This window comes from Talpa europaea (assembly GCF_964194135.1).
Source record: "Talpa europaea genome assembly, chromosome: 10".
NCBI classification, from domain to species: Eukaryota; Metazoa; Chordata; class Mammalia; order Eulipotyphla; family Talpidae; genus Talpa; species Talpa europaea.
The window spans coordinates 24,057,601-24,076,082 of record NC_140077.1 but is presented as its reverse complement, the minus strand read 5'-3'; the positions used below and the strand labels follow the sequence as shown (position 1 = coordinate 24,076,082).

The 18,482-nt window shown below is 40.9% G+C and overlaps 1 protein-coding gene across 3 annotated transcripts in view; it reads right to left on the bottom strand.

Moving 5' to 3' along the window:
- ALDH18A1 (aldehyde dehydrogenase 18 family member A1) overlaps nt 1-18,482 on the bottom strand; it is a gene marked incomplete at both ends in the record, with an annotated part of 38,314 nt that extends 19,832 nt beyond the window's left edge. The window contains 6 exons of one of the 3 annotated variants that reach the window (XM_084244405.1): nt 3,456-3,546; nt 3,972-4,130; nt 8,062-8,166; nt 8,260-8,409; nt 11,586-11,800; nt 18,395-18,482. In XM_084244405.1, coding sequence (XP_084100531.1) covers nt 3,456-3,546; nt 3,972-4,130; nt 8,062-8,166; nt 8,260-8,409; nt 11,586-11,800; nt 18,395-18,482 — 808 coding nt within the window. The remainder of the gene's footprint in view (nt 1-3,455; nt 3,547-3,971; nt 4,131-8,061; nt 8,167-8,259; nt 8,410-11,585; nt 11,801-18,394) is intronic. The other 2 variants (XM_084244406.1, XM_084244407.1) reach the window with 2 other exon arrangements.

The following is an 18,482-nucleotide window of genomic DNA, read 5'->3' as shown; positions in this document are numbered from 1 at the left end:
ACACAAAATTTCTCAGCCCTGCCCAGAGTCCAATGGGAAGCTGCCATTGCTACTTATAATGCTGATCTTTATGGATATAGCTGAAAATGACAAGTGACTATTGTAAAAATATAGTGCAACAGCCATATACTGTTTAATGTGATTATTTCCAAGTGAGATGAAATGTGAACAGGTTCTTGGGCGTCCCCTGGTGGTGCAGGCGGTTGAGTGCAGTGCTGTGAAGCTGTCCGCAGCCTCTGCAGCGCTGGTTCGATCCTGGCCGGCCAGCCAGCGAGGGTCCCACGTGGTGTGGCAGACCTCTCCTGTCTCACCTGCTGCTCCCTTCAGCAGTGTATTTCGTCAGTCTGCCTGTTTTGTTCCCCGCTCTGTCTCTGGTGAATCCTCTCACCCTCCCATGAATCTGGCCTGTACCCTGGTTCTTGTATAAATAAATTAATTAAATAAAAAGAGAAAGAGCAGTAAATGAAATGTAAAAAAAAAAAAAAAAGGTGAACTGGTTTCAGTAACTCCAAAGCACTCTTTGAAACAGAATATAAAATCCTGAAACAGCCATTAATTACAGTCCTCATGTTAACCCTGTGAAGGTCAGGCTGAGTCATTTCATGAAATGTTATATGCATACAATCCAAGAGTAAAAACGCTCACAATTTCAGTGTGAAAACGAGCAAACCGGAGCCTCAGAATGGGGAAGAAGGAGATAAGAGGTGCTGAGGAAAATTAAACTCCAGTCAGGGCCTAAGGAAGACACAGACAGGGAGTAACTGCTCATGATCAACAGAGAAGGCTGAAGGACATGTGAGCAGTGATGGTTTTGGTTTTAAGTTACTGATCTTCTTATGCAAAAATATACCTTCACTCTATTATTTCAAAACTTTAATGCAACCCTGCTCATGCTTTCTAGGAGCTTATAAGGGAAACAAAAGAGTAAGGAAATCAGTGTTCAGTATAGAAATAGTGCATGCCACAGCCAACATTTTTAGGGAAGCAAACATATTCTCCCACAACCTCTGTCCACTTCAACCCAGAACTCCCAAGTTTCCAGGAATGAGGGATGGGTTCTCCTCAGAGGTATGAGATCACAGGCTCAGACTTGGCAGCTGTTTTGGTTTCCTAGAACAGTGTGGGCAAGGTTGCACAAATCTAAGCTGAACCTTCTCTGGAGACATTTGGAGGGGTTCCTGGCACTCTAGTATTTTGTCTACTCCTCTTTTCCCCTTTTAGTGGCCTTTTAAATCCTGTACAAGCACATTTAAAATTCTAGTGTTTTTCTAAAATCAACACCAGTAGATAACTGAACTAATCACAGTTGAGAGTACAGGCCTGGCTATGAACAATTTTGGTGTTTACAGTTGCATTAAAACTATTTACTAGTATCTAGTTTAAGTTGGATTTAAATATCTTGACCTCTTAACCTCACATCCTTGATCTTGCTGGACAGTAGAAGAGAGAGGGAAGATTTTTAAATTGAAGAGATTTGACTCCAGACTCTGTCAACTATTAGATATGTGAATTTGGTTATACCATTTAACTGATGTGAACTTAATTTTTAATTTCTTCTAATTTCAAAATAGTTGGATTAACCTATCTAATTGGCAAGGAAGTAACAAGAATGAATAAACTGACAATTACAAAGCTCCAGCATTTGTGAACAGTAGAGATTTAATAAAAATCTGTTTGATTAGCCCAAAGGCTTTGTCTTCAGGGTGGCTCACACTTATCCCAACTTAGCTGTTCCTATCCTGAGACTACAGCTTTATGGGGAAGAAACAAGGCACCAAGACTTCTTTAGTAAAAATATTCACACAGGGCCTCCCTGGTGGTGCAGCAGGTTGAGCACAGTGCTGTGAAGCTATCTGCAGCCTCTGCAGCGTGGGTTCAATTCCTGGCCAGCCGAGGAGATTCCCACATGGCGTGGCAGACCTCTCCTGTCACGCCCGCGGTTCCCCTCAGCAGTGTATTTCGGTCATCTGCCGTTCTGCTCCCTTCTGTCTTAGGTGAATCCTTTCACCCTCCTGAGCCTCTGGACCTGTACCCCAGCTCTTGTATAAAAATAAATAAATCTTTAAAAAAAGTATTCATACAGGGTATGCTCTATCAACTCTACATGGCAAGAGACAGATCCATTCATCTACACTTGCCTCTGCTTCCACTAGGAAGTCTTCTGCTCTTAACTTACATTGCTGGAGACCAAGTCCTGCCATGTTAACTTGTGTGGGTGTGGGCTAGGACTAAATAGGTTAATTGGACCCACTGGGAATGTGATGGCAGACTTCTATGGTTCTGCATGCTTGGCCTATTTCTGGATACAATTACCATATTCTGTATGGTCAACATGTAAAATGGGAACAGCTCAAGAAAGTGAGAATAGTGAATGAAGAGTCAAAGTAGAGTCAAAAGGGGTCCCTTAGGGGGCCTTTCTGTGAGAAAGCAGAAAGAAACAGAGTAACATATAGGAACAGGGAGGTCATATAGTCTGAATTTTCTGCAGGGCTCCAATTTACCATAATCTTGTGATTTATATTAATAACTGAAAATCATCAAAACCACCATGAAATACCACTTGATACCCACTCGGATGTTATAATCAAAAAGTGCTGATAAGCCTATGGAGAAACTAAACCCTTATACACAAGTTGGTGGGAATGTAAAATGGGTACAGTTGCTTTGGAAAAGAGTCTGGCACTTCTTCACATAATAGTTACCACATGATACAACAATTCTATTCACAGGTAAAATAAAAAACATGTTCACATACAAAAAAATTGTGCATGAATGTTCATAGCAGCATTAGTTACATCAGCCCAAACGTCCATGACTGATGAATGGCTAAATAAAATGTGGGATATCTATACAGTGAAACATTATTTGGCAATAAAAAGAAATGAAGTACTGATATATGTTATAACATGGATGAACCCTGAAAATAATGTGCTCAGTGTAAGCAGTCATAGGTATCACATATTATATAACTCAACTTACATAAAATGTCTTAAACAGGCAAATCAATAGAGGCAGAGGGAGACTGGAGGTTGTATAGGGCTGGAGTGTTACAGGCAAGTGAGTAGTGGCTACAAAGGGTATGGAGTTTTTTGTTGGAGTGATGAAAATGTTCTAAAATTGTAGTGAGGGTAGTACAAATGTGTGAATACACTAAAAACCATTGAATTGTACACTTTAAATGGTAAATTGCATGGTATGTGAACTATCTTTCCATAAAGTTGTTATAACAAGAAAACTAAAGCACCTGGAAAAGACATTTCAATATTGACGCTGCATCTCCCAGACTCGCCCACCTTCTTTTGAGTCATCAAAACCCTTTGTCATATCATATGGTTCAAAAAATAATGGCTCATAATTAAAAAAGAACAGGACTCAAACAAAGAGCGGTACTTATGTGCTCATACACAGTAGTATTTAAAACAAAAGTTGGGTAAAGAAAAGGATTTACTTTGTACCTTCTACATCTGAAAGAACAATCAAGAGGTCAGTTTTCATTTCCACGGCCAGCCGGGCAGCCAAGCTATCGTTATCTTTAACACTAATAACCTGGAATGCAGGTAAAAAAGTCACAAGAAAGTGATTTAGGCAGTTCAAAAAAGTTCACAGAAGCATTCAGCTGGCTCTGGTTGACAAAACCAATGACCACAAATATGAAGATGACAGCTCTTGCATGCCCCTTCTGTTTGCAAAACACAATGCCTGCTGGCAATCCCTTTCCAAACATGCACCACCTTTCTATCTGTTGACATACACAGCCATGCTGAGAGCACCATCTAAAATCACTACAGCACCTCATCCTGCTGAATGAAACCCCCTGACTTCAGAGAAGCTTATGAAGTCACTGCTCATGATGTCAACTTTTCCCCCAATTTCTCCATCTTGTTTATGCCAAACTTCCGATGTTAGTACAAGCTGCACAGTGTGGTGTTAGTATGTCCAGCATGCTCAACCCTTAGGAATATTTTACCCACATTTACCCCCTGGAGATCACTATTGGGCTCAGCTGGGGGTACAACAGCATCATTTGTGTTGACAATGGGGACGATGTTCATTCGGAGTAGCTCATGAAGTGTTCCATTGAGGTTCCTACGCTTCTGCTCATCATGGAAATCCAAGTTGGTCACCAAAATCTAAAAAGATTAAATAGATGGATGGTAAATGCAGGAGGGAATGATGAACTTCCCAGGAACAGTATACAAAGGATGCTAAATGTAAAGGAATTAAATTGTAGACTTCTGGGATCCCATACAGATTAGAACAGAGCACACATCTTTGCTTATCAAATTCTTTTAGAAATGGCAACAAAGTTAGACTTACTTAGATTTATTTAAGGATGCTTAAGACTTCCCGTAAAAGTACTTTAATCCTTAAAGAAATACCAAATTTCATCCATTTATAAAATTAAGAAAATTAATGTATCTACTTTAGAAGAGTATTGGGGACAGTAATGATCATCTATGATTTTGTAAAATATCTCTGGAGCCTAGCATCTGATTCAGGGTCTGGGATCTCAGGTACTTATATCATAGGAATAAATGAACAAATGGTCCACCATGCTTGGAAAAGTTTACTAGACAAAGTGGAGCAGGGCTGAAGGGTGGCTGTTCTTGATCTGCAGCTGATCACACTGTATTTAACAAAAGCTGTGTCTGAGCACTCTGGATTAAGCTGAGAGGTTTGTGCAGGTGAGTCTTAAGTCACAAATTGAAAGAAAGACCAGACATCAGTTAGTTCAGGGGAGAGAAAGAGCATAAGTTGCTCAGAGGTAGAGAGGAGAGTTGGGTAGGGGGCTGGTAACAGTTCTGCTTCCTGCGTGGATCAGCATATCAGTATCATTGAGCAGGAGAGAAAGCTAAATGGAGATGACAGCAAGAAACTCAATGGTAGCAAACCCTGAAGCTCATGAATAAATGTTTCAGTGAAATCCCACCAGTGTTTAGGGAAGAGAGTCCCTGCTATGTGTGGCAGGCTAATGAAGGAAAGGTTGGACTCAGGTGGTTAAGACAGAAGGTACTGAAATAAAAGTGCAAATGGTTACACCTTGAACCTGGGTCTGGTGATGGTAACTGGGAAAAAAGCCTTAATGATATGTAAAACACAGGTGATGAAGACAAAATGGTGACATGACTAAGGGAAATAATTCACTCACTCACCAGAGAAAAATGTTATCAAGTATCTCTGAAAGGCCAGACCCTGTACGAGCTGCTGGCTTGAAAAATAAAAAATACTGGTGGTCTGGGGAAGATCGCATGAGGCACATTTCACAAGGGCAGATTATGAAATCCTTTACAGGGAGGTTTAATCCTATAGGAAATAGGCCCAGGTGATAGGAGAACACATAGACTCCAGATGCAGTGGTGAAAGGTTAATTAAGCATGTGAGTGAATGAGTGTATGAGTGTATGAGTGTGTGTGTGAGTGTGTGTGTGTGTGTGTGAGAGAGAGAGAGAGAGAGAGAGAGAGAAAGAGAGAGAGAGAGAGAGATGGAGCAGGAGGTGTAAAGGTCCAGCAAAGACATCGGTTACTCAGTTTAACCAAGGGGATGCAGAGACAAGAGCCCTAAGAAAGAAAAACACTAGTGCTTGGAGAGGCCAATCTGTTAAGATGCAAATCAGTTTCATTTCTAGGAAGAAAATATAAGCTCTAAAGTCTTTTAAGTCCTTAAATGACAACTTTCCAAAAGTCATTGATAAAGGTCTTCAAAACAGGATTACTAAAGAAAACAAGGAACCCAAAGACAAGGTACAAAGAACAAAGGTTTCCTGTAGATAAGAGGACTGGGGAAGGCGAAGGTGTGAGAGAAAAGGGCCCCTGGACACTTACTGCAAGCTGGGGGAGCAGTGCTCTGCACGGGCACAGTAATGGAAATAAGAGCTGACATGCACTGACTTCTAGTGCTACTTTGTGAAAACGACCCAAATGTCCTCAAAAAACATCATCCCTGGGAATAAAACAAAAGCAGAGCTCCTAGACTTAAATTTTCTTGCCTGCCTCCAGACAAGAAACTTTTGAAAAATTACAGACGTTAAAATTATTACTGGATTGTGGAGGAGAAAAGCACTGATAATAAAGAGTGACGGATGGGCCTCCCCGGTGGCGCAGCGGTTGAGCGCTGGGTTGCGAAGCTGCCCGCGGCCTCTGCGGCACCGGTTCGATCCCCGGCTGCTCCCCGGCCACCGGAGGAGGGTCCCACATGGCGCGCAGACCTCTCCTGCCGCCCGCTGCTCCCCCCAGCAGTGTCCTTCGGTCCTTCTGCCTGCTCTGCTCCCCGCTCTGGCTCTGGTGGATTCTCTCACCCTCCCGCGCTTCTGACTGTACCCAGTGCTTGTATAAATAAATAAATAAATCTTTAAAAAAAAAAAAAAAATAAAGAGTGACGGAAATGCAGGTTTGCTGTATTTATGCTAATAGAAAACAAAATAAAATTACAGAGAGTGGGGCCCCAGGAATGGGCAGTAGGCGGACAAGTCCATGATTTTGTTTCAGCTCACTCATTCTCGTTACTCTGGCATAATACCAGGGCATCACCATGGACAGTAACTAAGAAAATGATGGAGAACAGAAAAAGCAACAGGAAATGCAAGAGCAAAACCTTTCCAGGATGTCTATAACAACATCACCTGTGAAAAACAACATCTACGTAAATGGGAGAACCAGAGGTGGCAAAGGAGTTTTAGGAAAGTAACAATTTGGAGAATTTGATTTTTTCAGTTGTTTTGCTCAGTTATTTTGTTTCCGTTTGATGTACAGTGTATTGTTAATTTAGAAAAGTCGAAAAAATTCTGGAAATTTAGGTAAAAATATAACGTAGAAAGATTTTAACAACATTCAGAGGGTAACCACTAAAAATTTCTAAGTTCCATGAGGACTAAAATCATGGCTGATTTGTTCACTTCAGCATCCTCAATGTCTAAAAACTCCTTGCTATACCACAGGTGGTCAATAAATATTTCCTTTCTTTTTTTTTTTTTAAAGATTTATTTATTTATGCATACAAGAACTAAGGTACAGGCCAGAGGTGTGGGGGGGTGAGAGGAGTCACCAGCAACAGAGTGGGGAACAGAACAGGCAGATTGACCGAAATACACTGCTGAGGGGAGCAGCAGGCGAGTCAGGAGAGGTCTGCTGTGCCATGTGGGTTGCTCCCTGGCTGGCCAGGAATCGAACCCGTGCTGCAGAGGCTGAGGACAGCTTCACAGCACTGCGCTCAACCCACTGCACCACTGGGAAGGCCGTAAATATTTTCTTTTTATTTATTTATTTATTTATTTATTTATTTATTTGCTTGTTTTTGTTTATACATGCACTGGGTACAGTCAGAAGCGCGGGAGGGTGAGAGAATTCACCAGAGCCAGAGCAGGGAGCAGAGCAGGCAGAAGGACCGAAGTACACTGCTGAGGGGAGCAGCGGGCCGCAGGAGAGGTCTGTGCGCCATGTGGGACCCTCCTCTGGTGGCTGGGGAGCAGCCAGGGATCGAACCGGTGCCGCAAAGGCTGCGGGCAGGTTCGCAACCCAGCGCTCAACCGCTGCGCCACCGGGGAGGCCCCGTAAATATTTTCTTAATGAAGGAAAAATCAACTCACCACCAGCATTCCTTTCTCTCTATCTAGCTTGTAAAGCAATCAGGTATAAAGATAAGCAAGTCACCTGAATTCAAAGAAGTCACCGAAATAATGACATCTAACTTTTCTGTCTTCAGAAGTCTTAGTACCTGCGGTAGTTTTAAGAGTTATTAGTATAATGAAAATGAGTTAACACTTCTAGAGAATGTACCAGGTATTATAATACTGTGTACCAGGTATTATATTAAATGCATTTCATATACTTTCTTATTGGGTCTTTTCAAAAACTCTAAAATAGGCCTGGATATTTCCTCATTTTTCAGATGAGGAAACTAAAGCAAAAAAAAAAAAAAAAAGTTAGATTTAAAGACTTTCTCTGGATCTCCCAACTAGTAAGTGGTGAAGCCAAGATTAGCTCCAGAGTTCTGCTCATAATTCCCTTGCTCCATGGGAATCAACCTCACAGTTCCCACAATCCTTTGCAAAGGCCAGCTTCTCACCTGGGCAGCACAGATGCTGTACTGGGTGAACATGGCCTCATATAAGGCCATGAGGCCACTCTGTCCGGCGGCTGCACAGGCTCGTGCTTCTAAGACAGGAATTGCCTGTAATACACCAACAGACAAGGTGTGGTTGGATTGAGGGGACGTCTGAGGAGCTTTGTTCCATGGGGTAGGGGGTGGGGAGGCAGCACTCACCATCTCTTTCAGCTGGTTCTGCCCCGAGTGCAGGGCTTGCCGCACACTCTGTGATAGAAGGATCTCATGGCGCAAGCGTTGTTTGCCAAAAGCCACAGCTCCACTGGTCACCAGCATCATTTCTCGGCCTTGATTCTGCAGCACTGATACCTGACATTGAGGAACAAAAAGAGAGTCTTTTCCTCTTGCGACAGAGTCAGGTAGCATAAATTAATGAGTGAATCGGATCCCAAATGCTGGTTTATAGGCCAGCACTGGGCTGGCTCTGGAAAAATCAAGGTTATTGGGTAAAAACACAGATTACGCATGCTGCCTCAAAAAAAAGGGGGGTGCCACATAGAAATCAGAAATTTTTAATAAGGTGATTGTGTGTAACCTGGTTTGGCATCCACTGGCCTTAATGGTGCTTGTAATGTAGAAAGTCAAGTTTTTTTCAAGGAAATAAAGTCCAGAGGCTCTGGAACTAAGAAATGCAACATAAACTTAGCAGAGGGCTTCTCAGAGTCTAAGGCTTGACCTGGGGATAGGCAGCTGTTTCTGAGGCATGTCTGATCACATGGGTCACTTTCGTCTGACCAGGGACACAAGTGGACTCTGCTCTGCTCTGTCTAGAGCCAGCTGTGGTTCTTGCACAGGTCCCTTCAAAGAATCAAAGACTCAGATGCTAACAGTCAATATTCCTACCTGTCTATTCCTCTGTGATATATGTAGCTCATTACCATAGTCTGTATATCCTGTAAACTGCTTCATTTTGTAAAAAATTCTTTATAATGGGCATGATGTCCATCAAGGGGACACATATGCCTGGCTGTCTTTTTTTGGGTCACATTAGCAGGTATTGATGATCATCACCAAGGTCCATTAATTCAGCTCATCCCACCTTTGGCTAGTGGAAGTCACTTTACCTTGGTTCCCAAGTTCATCTAACATGATCAGATGTTTTGGAAAAACAGCTGGCTCTGCCCAGTAGTACTGCCCTGAACTAGATATCCCTCCCATTTGGTTTACAGGTGTCCCTCGAAGGGTAGCTGGTGACTTATGCAAACCATTAGCAATTTCTCCCTACCATTTCCATCAAGTTTCTCCTCTGCTCAAAATCTTCAATCTGATTCTGAGATTAAACCCAAATTCCTCTGCCTAGCTTCAAAGTCCTAATGGAATGATCGATGTTATTTCCCATCCTTCCCTAGGAAACCACCACCATTGTTTTCAAGTCAGCATGCCAAACTCATCTCTGTCCTTCATCTGGGATCCACTTGGAGAGTCTCCTTTCTCCAGAATCACTGGGTTGCATAGCTCCAGGGGCACCATTCGCACTGCAATCTTTGCAGTGTAGAACAGTTTCCCTCAGTCAATGCAAATCCTACCAGGTGTGAAGGCCCAACCTTAACCCCAGCTCTCCTAGGAAGCCCAGGAAGAACCACAGTTGACTGTCTTATCTCATTTGACTTTCCCATTTCTGGACCTGTCAGTCACTGTCATTCAGGCCCACTCTTTTGGATATTTACTGCCTTGAACAAGTATCCAATCGTTCTGAGAGTTCCAGTTCTAGTTTCCCAAGGGTAGAGATCACAGTTAGTGGCCAGTAAGCCCCTCACAATGTAGTCCTTTGATAAATATTTGCTAAACTGAATTGACATAATGGACTCAATCTAGGAGGCAGATTTGATAATAATTGCTTAGTACATAAAATGTAAGAAGAAAATCACATCAAGTTTCAGAATAGCAGTTTCCTGAGATGTCAATTCCTCAGTAAAGCTGTTTATTAAAAACTGAAAATATAGCTATGCAGTACAGAATGGAGTCACAGCTTAAATGGAAAAAGCTCAAGCTTTATTCCTGGAATGTTTTGGATATCTGGTTTTGGATTCTTGATCAGGGGTTAAAAAACTGCCTGTAGGTCAAAATCTAACCTTGCCTGCTTTTGTAAACAAAGTTTTTTAGAACACAGCCAGGCTCATTCATTTTTACATTGTATATGGTTGCTTTTGGGAAACAATGGAAGAGCTTAGTTGAAATAGAGACCACATGGCCTTCAAAGCCAGAAATAGTACTTATCTGGCCCTTTACAGAAAGAGTTTGCTGATCCCTGCTCTACGAAAAGATAAAAATGGTGGGACTTATGATGTGATGTTAAAAGTTCAAAATTCCTGTGTCGATCTCCAAAGTCAATTTCTGTACTAACAGTCTTTCTTTACTAACAGATGAGGCTAGACTGCTTGCATGGGTTGGGGGGCATAAAATCCCCAATGGAAACTCTGCTTTAAGCTCTTCCAAAGCCAAGATTCTGTGCGTAGACCTCTTGGTTATTCAATCTGGAGACAGAGTGAAGTCTCTGTGTGAATAAAGACAATGGCGGGCTGGTACACAGGACGTGAGATTCCCAATGCCTGCTTATATTTTTCTTACTGCCTTATATCCTTTACTATTAAACTAAAGACTTACATGGGTATTCTCTTTGTAGTCTGATGAATCCTTTCAAATATCTGAACTTAGGAAATCTTTGCAATGATAGCTTATTTCAAGATTGGGTTAAATGAAAAGGAAAAAGCCAAGGAAAAATGGGGGGGGAAGCTCAATATTCACACTTATCTGGACATTCAAACCTGACTATATAGGAGAGTTGCCTGGGGAAATTTAAAAACACAGATGACTGAGCCCCATCTTAGAGAACTTATTAAAGATACTTCTTAAGGGCCGCCCTGGTGGCGCAGCGGTTGAGCACTGGGTTGCGAAGCTGCCCGCAGCCTCTGCAGCGCCGGTTCGATGCCCAGCTGCTCCCCGGCCACTGGAGGAGGGTCCCACATGGCGCGCAGACCTCTCCTGCGGCCCGCTGCTCCCCTCAGCAGTGTACTTCGGTCCTTCTGCCTGCTCTGCTCCCTGCTCTGGCTCTGGTGAATTCTCTCACCCTCCCATGCTTCTGACTGTACCCAGTGCTTGTATAAATAAATAAACAACAAACAAATAAATAAATTAAAAAAAAAAAGATACTTCTTAAATGGTTGAATGTGAAGTAGGCATCTCATGCCTCTCAGAAAATTCTAATATGTAGTCAGGATTAAGAATCACCCTCATATACAGTTGTTCCTTATCACTAAGAAACCTAAGGAAAGAAAAGCATGAAATCAGCTCTACTGTGACACCTCTCTTTGCTTTCCTTGGGATGCCATCCTCTACTGTCACCTACACTGGAAGCGAGTCTCCAAATTGGGTTAAACCTATAACAATCACATCAAAATCATTTTCATAAACTGGTAAATCTGAAAGAACAGCTTAGAAATCCTATTCTAATTTAGCGCAGCAGAATTTTCCATTTTGGCAATTACCTGCTCAACAATAGAGGCCAGGCGCCCCAGTGCCAGGCCACATTCATCCCCTCGGGTCACAACAGCACTTCCAAGCTTCACCACAATTCTCTTGGCGTGCTTCAGCTCACTGCGGTGGGCAAAAGACTTGCCATGTGCACGGCTGAGGGGTACCGTGATGAAGGGTATGTTGCTCCAGGAACGAACATGTCTGATGGCTGAAGGCTGGACACGATCTGTGAGGCCCAAGAGCAAAGTCAAATGAAAGAAAAGAAATAATGTAATTTCTCATTAAAAAGATGCATGCACATTATTATGCCACCCCAAAATAGCTTTATTATCCTTGACTGAGGAAAACCAATGTTTCAAAAGCCATATTTACCTCATTCTTATTCTAGTATTATGTTGCATTTATAGCCAGCAGACAGTTCACAGGCACATTCAGTTTGTAAAGAGTTTAAATGAAACAATCTTTCATGAACATGTGTTGGCAAAATATATAAAAACTCTTAAATTTTTTCTCATCATTTCATCCAGCAATTCCAAGTTCAGAAATTTATTCTAAGAAACTAACCAAAGATGGAGACAATGAGATGTATCAGAGGACTGCTCATAAGGGTGTTATTTATAAAAGGAAAAATCAGAAGCAGAGAAAATGTGCAACAAGGAGTAGAAAGATTAACATTTTCAGAATTTTTTATGACATAGGAAAATGCTTATGATATGTTACAGTTTCAGTATGTTGTAGTTTCAAATACATATCTAAGTACACAGGAAAAGCAGATTTGTAAAAAAAATGAATCAAAATATTAATATTTTCTTTTTTAATGGGGTTATGGATGCTTTTAATTTTCTTCTTTATTCTTGTCTATATTTTCCAAATTTACACAGTAAAAATGCATTGTTTTCATAATATGTATGCTTTTAAATAAAGATACCATTAGAAAAGAGAATAAATCTGTTTAGCAACAATGATAAAGTGTATAGTAATTGCTACAAGTAATAAAAATGGTAACTAATCCACCTACAAATTTTCTCCTTGACATGGCAGCATGAATCCTGATGGCTGTACCAATGATAAAAGAAAATGGATAGCTTTCTGAAGAAAAAGGAACATTAAGATTCAGATACTGTCTCTTCATTCTTTTTTCTGTCCCAAAGCAAGCCTTCTAGATTTGCTTTTATTACAATGCAAAGATTTCTGAGGAGGCCCCCTCCCAATATATCAGCATGAAGCCAAAAGTCAAGCAGCAAGAGCTGACTATCAGGTACTGCACCTCTTCACCACTTCTCATGGGCCCAACTCCTGCTGGCAGCCTGCAAGTTCCCCATCCACCCTTTCTCTCACAAGCGAACAGTTCCCCAAGCTATAGCCAGGCACACTGCCACCAATCAAAATACTGCTTTCCAAGACTTTCTTGCTCAGCAAGATATGGCCATGTGACTATGTTCTAGTTAGAGGAGATACATGTAAAAATGCTATGTGGGATTCTAGGAATTTCTATACAAAGAAAACATGCTTCCTTCTTTCTTAATATACCCTGCTCTTTGGAACATGGGCATGAAGGCTGGAGTTCAAACATCATTTCAGTCTATAAGAAAGCACATTAAGAACTGTGAAGCAACAAGAAATAACGTGCATGGATGCCTGATGATTTCCCATAGCTACTCCAGAAGCCCTAGACTGTCTCCCTCCTTTCAGGAACACCAGGCTTCTTTAAGGAGAAAGAGAGAAAAAGTAGATTTTTATTCTGTCTGAGCCATTATTATTTTGGGTTTCTGGTACATGCACCTGATCTAACTGCAAGTGATACGGCAGAATGAGCACATGGGCAGGAAGCAAGCTGGGCAGGAGAGAAGCTGACTGTGGACCTCAGTTGTTGGTGGGTAATCTCACAGCAAATGGACCTTTGCTTGATGGACTATGTGATCACAAAAAGTGACACAACTGGGGAATGGAGGCTTTCAGCAGGCTAAACTTTAGATCTTTCCTCTCCAAAGAGATCTCTATGTATCATTACATGAAATGAATAAACATTTGAATGAACTAAAGTAATCATTCCACACCTTTTGTGGAAAGTCCTTTTGGACTTTCTATAATTGCACTATAGCACTATAGCAATACAGCTTTCTCCACTCAAATCAACTCCTTTTATATTATAAACAAATTTCTCACAATTTCTCTAGGCCCATTGCCTTTATCTCCTAACCCCTAGCCACTAACTCCCTTTTCTAACTATAATCAAGCTTTCCTCTTTTCCTCTACAATGTAACAATGGTGGGTAAAGCAGGGAGAATCTTCTCAAGGACCAGAGGATATGTATGTTCTCCGCCCTTTCTGTCTCCTTCACATACAAATATTAGAAAGAACACTCTCAATGAAGTAGCAAAGAGTCATTTCTCCCCTTTTAAAACCACCTTTTTTTTTTTTTTTAAGTGACTGCCTTTCAGGTTTGTGGAGCTATAAGAAAGAAGATAGGGTCTTTTTTGACAACAGTCTTGCAGTCCAGTTTCTGGCACCAAGCTACTCAGGAAGCCCATCATCCAGGACAGAACTGGTGCTTGGCATCCTTGTTAGAGCCACAAGGGAGTTATCCTTCCCGCTGGGGACTAAAGAACTGGTTTGCTTTGTTTTGTAGAAAACTCTTTCTTCATCAGATTATCAATATAGGTGTGCTGGCTCAGTCTTCAGGAATTTTAATCTGTCTCTGTGTGTGTGTGTGTATTCTTAAATCTAAGTTTAAAAGTTGAATACATAACTGTCTGGTCTTGCTGATCTGAGAGAGGGGTGATAGTGGGAGAGGTCCTTTGGGACTTGGACCTGGGATTATCAGTGGTTGTCTGCAGAGCTCAGAGCTAAATATCACTTTGACACAGGTCTGGACTGGCCTGCTGGCCATTATTGTCTCCTGTCCAAAATAGGAGTTGTCCTGCCCCGGAAGCTTGCTGAGCAAGGGTGGGACATTCCAGATGGGCACCTAGGACACAGGTGGTGGCAGTCATGTCAGTCTAGGTAACCAAATGGAAGAAACCAATCAGAATCCAGCAAACAAGGTTAGCATGAATGAGACACCTGACACAAGTATGTATCAGCAGAGGATGGCATGGCTAGGTGCCAGCCATGGCATTCTAGTTACAACTGGGTCATGACAAATCCAGTGGGTTCAAGCACCAAGGAGAGCTCCATGGGATCTAGAGCTTTCTGTGATTCCTGTTCAACAATGCTTTTATATTCCCAAACTGACCTTACCTTTCTGGGGAGTATTTTTGTGTTCTACAGTTTGTTATGCTTTTTTAGTGTCCATACTAATGTCTGAGAAGGTTTTAATTAGTTAGGAAAAATCCAAGGCTTATGAATGAGTACTCTATACCCATTATCTAAGAGACTTACATGTACTAAATCCCTAAAAAAAGTCATTTCCTCCTGGTCAGCATGAAGGAATACTGAGGTGTATAAGTATGTACAAGTGTTGGAGGAGTGGTGGGGGAATGTCTATCCATGTTCCTCAGAAGTGGCATGAATCATATTCCAAAGAAGAAACCCTTCTCCTGTTCAGCGGCAGAGTCCCTATGCTCACCAATCAATGAGGCTGTGGGTCTGAACTAGAAGAGACCTGACATGATTTCTATCTCCCAACCTGGCCTTCCTCTTCCTTCTGTGTTTGTGGTCTATATGCTTTCTCATTTGCCTTATTTCTTTTTGGCTTTCTGCTTATCATGGTCAGTGAACAAGGACTCCAGATTCCAGAAAAATCAGAATGCAAAAATCAAACCTGCTAGGGAAAAGATCAGAAAGTGCCTCCTTCTGTGAGTGAAGATAATGAGAATAGTATGAACAATGATACTGATGTGAAAATTTACTATGAACCAGGAGTTATGCTAATAGTCATACCTTACACAGATATAGAGTGGCTGTAAAAGGACAAGCGTAGGCTCTGGAACCAGACTTCCTGTGTTGTAATCTCAACCCTTTTGCTTACTTGCTGTTACCTTACTTATCTCATAAAGTTGTGGCAGATAATAGCAGCTAATGCGTGAACAGGGATTGGCATAAAATAAATATGCAGTAAATATTAGCATATATTATGAAAGTGTTAGCTACTGCTATCATTAATATACTGAATTCCCATGAGTTATACCTCATGTGTAAAGTTAACAACTTATTATTAACTTAATTTTGTAAAACGGAAACTCAAGCCCAGAGAAGTTAAGCAAATTGTCAACATCATTAGATTGCAAAAATGGCCACAGTACTTTTATTTTTTAAATTTATTTATTTTTAAAGATTTAGTTTTATTTATTTATGCATACAAGAACTGGGGTGTAGGCCAGAGTTGGGGGGTGAGAGGATTCACCAGAGACAGAATAGGGAGCAGAACAGGCAGATCTACTGAAAAACACTGCTGAGGAGAGCAGCAGGCAAGGCAGGAGAGTTCTGCCCCATCATGTGGGTTAGCTCCCTGGCTGAGGATCGAGAACGCTATGCTGCAGTGGCTGGCCATATCTTGAAGAACTGAGACTTAACCCCTTGCACCACCTGGGAGGCTCCACAATACTTTCAAGTTTCCATCAACAGGTGGAGTTTACTTTTCTATTTCTTGAATCTGGACTGACACTGTGACTTGCTTTGACCAATACAATGTAGCAGATGGAACACTATAAATTCTAACCCTGCAAAAATCATGTGAAGAAGTCAGGGATAGCCTTCTGGAGGAGAGACCATGTGAAATTGAGATGCTCTGTCATCCCAGATGAGCTTCGCTGCCCTATCCCCTCAACAAGTTGTTCTGAACCTGAGTGAGAGCTGACATACATACAGACACAGAACCACGGTGCAGGTGAGCCAGGTGCAAAGACTTGGGATCTAATCCACAAATGTCACTAAATTGGTAGCACAGCTAGTTTTCAAACCCAAGGAGCCTAGTTCCAGACTCTGAACTTTTATACTTTTTATTACATGAATGGGAAATAGAGATTTTTCTGGGTAATGATAAGCTGGACTAGTAGATAAGCAAGATATCTTGTGGCAAAGTTTAGAAATAGACTACTGATAAGATTTAGGTGGTATCAAGGAGATAGTGAACTCTGTATGTCATAAATGGTCTTTTAGCAAAGGATGCTGACAGCATGGATGAACCCCATCGACATGTTAGTGAAAAAAAGATGCAAGATTAGAAACTAGGAGAGTGATTTTTCTTACTATGGGTAGGAGAGCTACTGATCAAAAGGGAACATGAGGTAGGAGGTACTTTCTACAGTTTGATAATGTTCTGTTTCTTCATGTGTTTTAATTACATGACTGTGTTTACTTTGTGGGGGTGTGGAGGAATGGAGTTGGAATCACCAGGCATAATAGGCAAAAAAATGGAACCATGATCTAAACCTCACATTATATACACAAATTAACTCAAAATGGTTAGTGGATGTAAGTGCAAAGCCATTAAATTTTCTGAAAAAAAAAAAAAAAAAAAAACAAGAGAAAACCTTCAGGATTTAAGGCTATACAATTAATTTTCAGATTTGACCCCAAAGTACAATCCATGAAAGGAAAATTTGATAAACTGGTTTTAATAAAAAGAAAATAAAAAAACAACCAAAACTTTCCTCCGTGAAAAACTTGTTAGGAGAATGAAATGACAAGCTATCAGTTGAGAGGGAAAAACTACTTTCAAAACACAAATCTGACCAACGATTAGCATCCAGACAACATACAATCTAATTAAAAATGAGCGAAAGACATTTCACCAAAGAGAACATACATATGGGAACTAAATACATGAAAAGATGCAACATTAGTCATTAGGGAAAAGCAAGTTAAAAACCACATGAGAGATGTCATTATACACCTATCAGAATGGTGATAATCAAAAGGTGTGAGAACATCAAATGCTGGTGAAGATAAAGACTTATACGCTGCTGGTGTGAATGTAAAATGGAACAGCCACTCTGCCAAAACAGTTTGATAGCTTCTTATGAAACTAACTAAATAAAATTGAACTCTTGGACATTTATCCTAGAGAAGTGAAAACTATATTCACTCAAAAAAGGGAAACAACCAGATGTGTTATTCTGTGTTTACACATAGTATTCAGTAATAAAAAGGAACCAAATGACATATACATCACAACATGAACGAAACTCCAGAAAATTATGTTGAGTAAAAAAGCTATCCCAGATGGCTACGTACTATAGTATTTCATTTATATGGCATTCTCGAAATGACAAAATTATAAAAATGGAAAACAGATTTGGGCTTGCCAGGGGTTAGGGATGGGAATGATGGGATGGGCATAAAAGTGGACCTTGAAGAATTGTAGTGATGGAAATGTTCTTATCTTGACTGTATCAATATTAGTATCCTCGTCGACATATTGGGAGAACTGATGTGTAAGGGATTTATCTTACTAGTTTTAATAACTGCAAGTGAATCTATAATTATTTCAAAATTAAAAACTTAATTTTGAAAACGTAATGAACAAAAGAAGCCTGTAAAAAATGGGGGGGGGGGTGGGGGCAAGCAGAGGCAGGTAATGAAGATAGGTAACTTTAAGTATGTAAAAAATTTTTGAGTTCATTATTTAATTGACATACAAAAAGTTGTATAAAATTAATGTCTATAACTTCATGAGTTTGGAGATAAGCATACACCCATGACACCATTACTACAATCTGTAACAGATGTTTCTACACCTCCAAGTTTTACTTTATTGCTACATAGAAACACTTAAAACAATTTACCAGTAGGCTGCATCCTTGCTTACTGTCTTTGGCCAATTCCACCAAATTACATTTTTTTTTTAATACACTTGAAAGTTTCCTATGGTACATACGAGATCTGGAAAGAGTTGTGGACTGGACCCAGGGCAAGAGATGCTGGTGGACGGGCTGGAACCCAGAGCGGCAGACTTGACTCAACAT